The sequence below is a fragment of the Bombyx mandarina genome, chromosome A1, assembly GCF_030267445.1.
Source record: "Bombyx mandarina strain Sakado chromosome A1, ASM3026744v2".
Taxonomy (NCBI): domain Eukaryota; kingdom Metazoa; phylum Arthropoda; class Insecta; order Lepidoptera; family Bombycidae; genus Bombyx; species Bombyx mandarina.
In genome coordinates this window covers 21,569,816-21,578,016 of record NC_143234.1, presented here as the reverse complement: position 1 = coordinate 21,578,016, position 8,201 = coordinate 21,569,816, and the positions used below count along the sequence as shown (strand labels likewise).

Below are 8,201 nucleotides of genomic sequence, written 5' to 3'. Positions count from 1 at the left end.
TAATGGGACGGCGACACATTGCTAGGACGAACTGAGCCGCCATCGTATGACCTTTTTCGATACTTATCTTATATCTTTAAACGAGCAATTCTTATATAATAATATAGTTAATAATAATATTATTAATAATAATATTATGAATCTCGGAAACGGCTCCAACGATTTTCAAATTTAGTATACAGGGGATTTCGGGGGCGATAAATCGATCTAGCTAAGATTTATTTTCAGAAAATGTTCTTTTATTCGTGTTTTCAATAATCAACTTTATCGATAATCAATTTTATGACTATTCCCGACATCTATTGGCGAATAATAATACGATTTTTCTTAATTGAGAGCAACTAACTCCTTTAAAGACACCACAAGATGGCGTTGTTAAGCAACCCGATGCCAATGAATGAGTGTTTGGTTTAAGTTTAGACCAAGAAAATGAATTGCTTATTAAAATTATTTGTGTCTTTTTAACTCACGTGTTCACTTAAAAATGCCTAAACGATCTTGGAATATCACATCATTTTATCAATATCTGATCTAGTCTGAGATATTTTGATAACCTATTCGTAATTCGTTTCTTTTCAACAGTTCACCAATGTCTGCAATACCGGGCTGTTGTTTACTCTGACCACTTACATTGAAGCTGATACCAGTACCTTACCCGCCCTGCAGTCCTCGGAGACGCCCCTCATCCGTGGGATCGAAGTCGTGCTTCTGATGACAGTAATAAATGCTGCATGGTTGCTTGTCAACATCGCTTGTGTGATCGGACTACACAGGGTATGTGCTTTCCATCATTTAATTTAATCATATCATTACACACTGCTACAGAACAGTTGAGATGTACATAATAAATAAATAATATTAAAAGTGTGTGTGTGTGTGTGTGCAAGTCACACACGGTAGAAGTGAAACTTATAATTAAGACATAGATATACTGAATATCCCACTACACAGGAGCATACATATAGACAATGTTTAGTAGACGATAGTGGGGATGCTACGAAGAGTCGCACAAAGAGGAGACCGAGAACGTCTAATGTGTTCTATCTCATTCCCTCGCCGGCTGAGTCCTATACATTTATGTGTTTGTGTCTCTATGGACTTATTTTTTCGTTTCATCGAGTTTGAAATCACAACGATTCTAAAGAAGTTTCACTTCAATAAAAAACTGGGAAAAAATCACGGACGGTTATGGGTACTAGAGACTGATAATCTTTTTTATATTTATTTATTGCTTAGATGGGTGGAAGAACTCACAGCCCATCTGGTGTTAAGTAGTTACTGGAGCCCACAGACATCTACAACGTAAATGCGCCACTCATATTGAGATATAAAGGCACAAGTATAGTTATAACGGCTGCCCCACCCTTCAAACTGAAACGCATTACTGCTTCGCGGCAGAAATAGGCGGGGTGGTGATACCTACCCGCGCAGACTCACAAGAGGTCCTACCACCAGTAAAAATACATGCTGATATACGTCTACATATATACATGTATGTATATATATATAGATAGTAAAGACAGACAGAGACCCAGACAAAAAGCAAACAAACTTATTCATCACATAATGTTTACCCGATGTGGGAAAAGAACCCACGACCCTGGGTGCAACAGTTAGGGGCACTAAAAACTGCATCACCGAGTCAGTCATAAATATAAACACACTAGCTTTTGCCCGCGGCTTCGTGCGCGTGGAATAGTTTACAAATAATGCTTTATTTTAGAACAAATTTGGTTAGCATAAAAAACGTTATAGTGAGCCAATCTTAACATATAGACATTTGCAGTTGCATTATTTTTTTTTAGATCTTTTAAAGGGGAACAATTCTCTTATACATTATTTTAGCGAAACTTTAACCGTTTCTGCAGCGCTCGCAGCGGAAGCTCTCAAAAGGGAAAAAAACCCGATTTTGAAACACTCTTTATTGGTGCTTCGCTTGTATTGGTCTTAGCGTAATGTTCTATAGCCTATAGCCTTCCTCAATAAATGGGTTAGCTAACACTGAAATAATTTTTCAAATCGGACCTCTATATAGTTCCTGAGATTAGCGCGTTCAAACAAACAAACTCTTCAGCCTTATAATATTAGTATAGATGATGAAAATCTAAAATTGATAAATTACCGATTCTCTGATTTTGGCTTGGCTCGAATGGTATAGTACGCTAGGCACGCCGGTAGGTCGCAAAGCTTTCAATATGTTAAGGTCGATTTAGGATACCGTGCAGTTGTATCATACAAGAATCGACAAAAAACATAGGGCTTGTTTTTTGCCTAATATAGTCGGCAATGCGCTTTCAGAGATCTATTTGGCCACATGCGACCCGGGTCTGGAAGTGTGACCTGTCAGCATAGTCCAAAATAAGAACAAGTAGCTCATATTGAGCACCTGTGAGCTGGCTTCCTATGTCCCGAACACTTTAAGCGAGGTTTGAAAAGTCGTTAGCTCGTCTAGTTTAGTCTCGTCTAGTTTGGTCTCGTCTAACATTCTATAATTCAAAAATATTTTTGCTTTCTACGTGAATTTAGTGGGTAAAATTTAGCGTTATGCCAAAGTAATTATTTCACGCGGACGGAGTCGCGGGCAAAAGCTAGTGAATTTATAAAATGCGATAATTTGCACGGAAGATTAAAATTGGCGACTTTTACCATTTAGTTTTTATGATATTTTAAAACGCCTTTAAAAACCTTGATCAAACTACAAGTTTCCATTGGATTCGAAGCCCCCGCTGTTCTGTTCGACTAAAGGACCACGTGACTCACTTCCATACTCGTTTTCTTTGATAGCTGCAATCTGTGGCTTGTAGGAAGCGTTTACGTTGGAACCCTCACGCGGCTCACGGGTGACCCTCATGGCCCGAACAGTTCAGTACGATAAGGCTCACCGGTGAGCACCGTGGCCTGAATGAAAATACTAGATTTTTCATGTGGCGTTCAACGTGTTAAGTTTGAACTTAGACACTGTATAGGCCGGGAGCTCACCTGTCTGATACAATTGTAAAGACAATAAAAATGTTCTGTTTCAGAGGCGACCTGGTAACATCAAGTTCTACGTCTTCTTCGCATCCTGCCGCCTCGTCCTGGTCTTTGCTGGGCTAGTGTACCTGACAATAACCGTCAGGAGTCCAGCTTTAATGTTACACCGCTTGGACATTGGTGAGTTGAAAATATGTTTTGAATCGTGCTATACTGAATTTTCGGGGCGGAAAAGTCCTTGAGAAGCGACCGCGTACCGGAAGACGTAGCGTGGGTAGGCCTCCCACAAGTTGGATCGACAACCTACTGAGGCTCGCGGGGATCCGCTGGGTGCAAGCAGCGCTGGACCGATCTTTGTGGTGTGGCTTGGAGGAGGCATATGTCCATAGTGGACGTCTGTGGCCTGATGGAATAGAAAAGAATAGTACATTTTTGGCATTATACGTGATATCAGAAGTCGTCGTGGCCTAAACGATAAGACGTCCGGTGCATACGTGTTGAGCGATGCACCGGTGTTCGAATCTCAGGCGGGTACCAATTTACCAATAAAATACGTACTCAAAAAATGTTTACGATTGACTTCCACGGTGAAGGAATAACATCGTCTAATAAAAAACAAACCCGCAAAATTATAATTTGCATAATTACTGGGGGTTTTTTTTGATTTTATTGCTTAGATGGGTGGACGTGCTCACAGCCCACCTGGTGTTAAGTGGTTACTGGAGCCCATAGACATCCACAACGTAAATGCGCCACCCACCTTGAGATATAAGTTCTAAGGTCTCAGTATAGTTACAACGGCTGCCCCACCCTTCAAACCGAAACGCATTACTGCTTCACGGCAGAAATAGGCAGGCATAGACATATAATAAAATAGTTTCCCGTGGGAACCAGATCTTTTTCGGGATAAAAGGTAGCCTATGTTACTGTCCTGACGTAAAACTGTAATTTAAAAAAGCATTATGGTCATAGTAGCACCTCGCGCGCCTTTCTCAAGGCGTAGTCTCCCGTCCGGAATTGGAAGAAGAGGAGGAATTCGGTCTTTCTCCTTCTGCTTCTTTGGAGGAAACTTGAGTCCCACATAGCTCAGTCTGTTATCCCTCTCGACCGAGTACCCGTAAACGATATCCCACCAAAAAACATGAGGTACAGATATAGCAAATGTGGTGCCGTAGATTTTAATACGACTTTTTTTTACTACAGTTGTAGCATCTTTCTTCATCATGGTGTACAATACCTACGCCAGACAGCTGGTGAATGAGCCGCAGCAAATTCAAGCCCGACCTGAAAACCAGATCAGGGACGTGTCATTCATCGATCCTCGCACAATGGACGACAACAAACTCATTCTGGCTTAATTAACTATTTTTAAGGCCACTGTAACAAAAAAAAGTGTTTTTCTATTACTATTATTAAAATACTGAATAAAGTACAAAAGTAAGACGGAGTAAGTATATTACTTTAATTAATTTAATTAATCACTGGTGGTAGGACCTCTTTGGAGTCCGCACGGGTAGGTACCACCACCCCGCCTATTTCCGACGTGAAGCAGTAATGCGTTTCGGTTCGAAGGGTGGGGTAGCCGTTGTAACTATACTGAGATCTTAGAACGTATATCTCGAGGGGGGTGGCGCATTTACGTTGTAGATGTCTATGGGCTCCAGTAACCACTTAACACCAAGTGGGCTGTGAGCTCGTCCATCCATTTAAGCAATAAAAAAAAACACCTGTATCTGTGATAAAAAAAAGATCTGCTAAGCCTAGGTTTGACTTACGATTGATAGTAATCAAGTGCAGAGTTATTTGGAAATTTAAATACCTACTCGCTACTGCCCAAAAAAGTGGCAAAGTATCTAAAACGAACATTCTACAAAAGAATAAGGCGAATTTATGTCGGCTGTTCAGGGATAAAAACAGAATAAGAATTAGCTAGTAAGCGCGATGCATTGTTGGGGACACTTCTTCCCAAAAATAGGACTGATTCTCTTCACTTAACGAATCATTTTTTTTCTGTTCAGACATATTTGTTTACTAAATTACTCGCGTAGTCCGAACTAGGTTTGAAGACAGTCGAAATAATAATTAAAAAAATATATATGTGTTAGTTAGTAAGTAAGAACATTGACACTGATTGATTCGTGTCAATTTAAAAATTTACCTCATGTATGTACACTTAATAAAATAAATGTATGGAAAAAATGTGTTTTTTATTTTTTGGTTTTTTGTTCGTTCAATTTTATTAATATTTAACAAATCTCCCAAATCATTTCAATTGAAACATTTAGCAAAACAGAGTTTTGGAACTAGTAATCGTGATACCATACGACTAAAAAGTCGTGAACAAGAATAAAATGGCCCACATCGGACATCCGGTAAACGTGAAACATCACATGTCGTCGTGGCCTAAAGGATAAGACGTCCGGTGTATTCGTGTTGAGCGATGCACCGGAGTTCGAATCTCGCAAGCGGGTTTGAATTTTTCTAATGAAATACGTACTTAACAAATGTTCACGATTTACTTCCACGATGAAGCAATCACATCCTGTAATAAAAAAAAATGAAACCCGCAAAATTATAGTTTGCGTAATTACTGGTGGTAGGACCTTTTGTGAGTCCGCACGGGTAGATACCACCATCCTGCCTATTTCTGCCGTGAAGCTGTAATGCCCTTCGGTTTGAAGGGTGGGGCAGCCGTTGTAACTACTCGAGACCTTAGAACTTATATCTCAAGGTGGGTGGCGCATTTACGTTGTGGATGTCTATGGGCTCCAGTAACCATTTTACGCCAGGTGAGCTGAGAGCTCGTCCACCCGTCTAAGCAATAAAAAAACGTCGTCTTTCGAAAGAGTAACTCGGTGATGGACGACCGCAACTTTTCGATTCACAAATATTCTGAAACTAGAGGTATTGAAATTAAGGAGTCTGGTAAAAAATAAAAATAATAAATAAAAATACATTTCTTTCGTTCCACTCATCTCACAAATCTCATTTCCGCGTTATATATTAAAAAATAATAATTCCGGATCGATACAAACTCACAGTTTTGCTGACGCTTCCGAGAAGGGTTTCAGAGCATGTCATTGTGTATGTTACAAAGATCAAGACGACTTCATTCAAACTCACCTGATTATAGCCAAAACTCGCGTCGCACCGTTGAGTGTGCATCTCACTATTCCTCGCCTCGAACTAATGGCGGCAGTCCTCTTATCTAAATTAATTGAAAAGGTAATGCTCACTTACACTGATCGTGTTCGCTTCGACCAGGTCTACGCTTGGTCCGACGCATCCATCTTGCATGCATGGCTACACTCATCTCAGCATGAATGGAAAACCATAGTTTCGAACCGTATCCGTGAGATTTTGCGCCGCGTACCCGCGGATCGCTGGTGCCACGTCCCGTCGGCCGACAATCCCGCGGACGCTGCCTCTCGTGGTCTATTGCCCGCCGCGCTCGTACAGCATGACTTATGATACCACGGACCCTCGTGGCTCCATCTTAGTCAGAAATCCTGGCCGATTCAAAATCCCGTAAGAGAAACGTGTGAAGAAAAACGCAACGTATCAGTGTGTTCCAGCGCATCAACGGCACCACCTATACAAGATGTTGATTTTATTACGCGATTTTCGTCGCTCGGGAAACTTGTTCGTGTCACCGCACTCATCTTTCGGTTTTTCAACCATTAATTTTACTTAAAAAAGGGTGCGTGTACTTATGTACGCGCGTAAGAAGTTATACTTTATTTTTATTAAATTTATTTTCCTTTTTTATTTAAATTTTAATAAATTTGAAAAAAAAATCGATTAAACAACATCCTCAAACACGCATATAGGACATCCCTTTTCTTGACATCGTATAAATTCGGTAATTCTCGTTACGGTTCGGAAAGTTCACCTGCGGTTATATTCAGAATCGCCAAGTTACGCCGGTCGTATTGTAATGAGCGATTTAGTGGGCAACTTCATTCTGTTAATTTTGTGTCACGGTGCACGCGCATCGTAAAATTTCACTCTCATCAATTTTTCATAACGCGCCTAAAGAAGTATAACTTCAAAAACACCCTTTAACTAATCTTATTATTGACGATGCACTCTTCTGTAATTTACATGCCGGACCGCAGTCTGTTCGCCACGCATTTTTACAGCGCTGCAGCGCATAGATCGCTGCGTGCAGTGCTTCCGCGCTCGCCCGACGCACAGTCAACCGCGCATGGGACCGCTCCCTGCAGTGCGTGTTCGCCCCACGCGACCGTCTGTAAAGACCGCGGTAGATTTTGCTATAGTAGAGTTATTTTGTCGCTGCAGTTTGGGTCATAAAAAGTCGGAGCGGTGAAGCGAATATTTCGCTCTCTCTTCCACTCACGAGCCTTATGGACGGGCATAGTGATGTTTTATTGTTGTCGATAAGCGTTATCGATAGTGTATTTAGTTTTGTCATTTATAATCCATTTTACATGCGTGCCAATAAAGTGCGTAATGCAAAAATAATAAAATGTTACGTGTCAGTTTTCGTGTGTATGAGCGTTAAAGCGATACACCTCGAATTAGTTTCAGAGCTTTCCACAGAAGCCTGCGCCGTTTCACGTCCTGTCGTGGCTTATGCACAGATATTTATTCAGACCGTGGAAAGAACTTTGTCGTCTGTGACAACTATCTTAAGGAACTTTACGAGTTTTTACGAAGTGACTCCGTGCAAAGCGCACTTAATCAACAAACCCTTCAACAGGGAATCACGTGGCACTTTCAACCTCCATACGCGAGCAATTTCGGAGGACTTCATGAGTTCCGTAGTTTTAAACACCATCTTCATCGCGTTGTAGGTAATCGCATCCAAACGTACGACGAGATGCATACGTTCTTGTGTCAGGTCTAAGCGGTCTTAAATTCGCGTCCACTTTGCGTTTTAAGTTCTGATGCTTCGGACCCCCTTTCATTAACACCTTACCACTTTTCAATCGGAGAGCCCATGACAGCTCTGCCCGACATATCCTTGATAGATGAGTTTTTTTGGAGTTTACTCCTTTAGAATCGATTTACATATATAGGCCCGGGGTATGAAAATTATGGGGACCAAAATCGTACTAGCATGTCACACGAAATGCGTTATGCGCCTGATTGGCTCCTGATTGCGTGATGCGTGCGCGCGCCAATCAAAATCGTACTAGCATGTCACACGAAATGCGTTATGCGCCTGATTGGCTCCTGATTGCGTGATGCGTGCGCGCGCCAAT

General features: G+C 41.3%; 1 protein-coding gene across 1 annotated transcript; it reads left to right on the top strand.

Annotated features, from left to right (window-relative positions):
• Window positions 1-549: 549 nt before the first annotated feature.
• Window positions 550-5,172, top strand: LOC114241693 (uncharacterized). The gene is made up of 3 exons (XM_028172612.2): window positions 550-774; window positions 3,024-3,153; window positions 4,177-5,172. Exons 1-3 carry the CDS (start codon window positions 712-714, stop codon window positions 4,329-4,331), a joined length of 348 nt encoding a protein of 115 aa, XP_028028413.2. The 5' UTR covers window positions 550-711; the 3' UTR covers window positions 4,332-5,172.
• The last annotated feature ends 3,029 nt before the right edge of the window (window positions 5,173-8,201 follow it).

Coding starts and splice junctions, on each gene's coding strand:
- LOC114241693 (XM_028172612.2), top strand. CDS start 712: ATGACAGTAATAAATGCTGCATGGTTGCTTGTCAACATCGCTTGTGTG. Junction 775..3,023: donor GTGTGATCGGACTACACAGG/GTATGTGCTTTC, acceptor GTTCTGTTTCAG/AGGCGACCTGGTAACATCAA. Junction 3,154..4,176: donor GTTACACCGCTTGGACATTG/GTGAGTTGAAAA, acceptor TTTTTACTACAG/TTGTAGCATCTTTCTTCATC.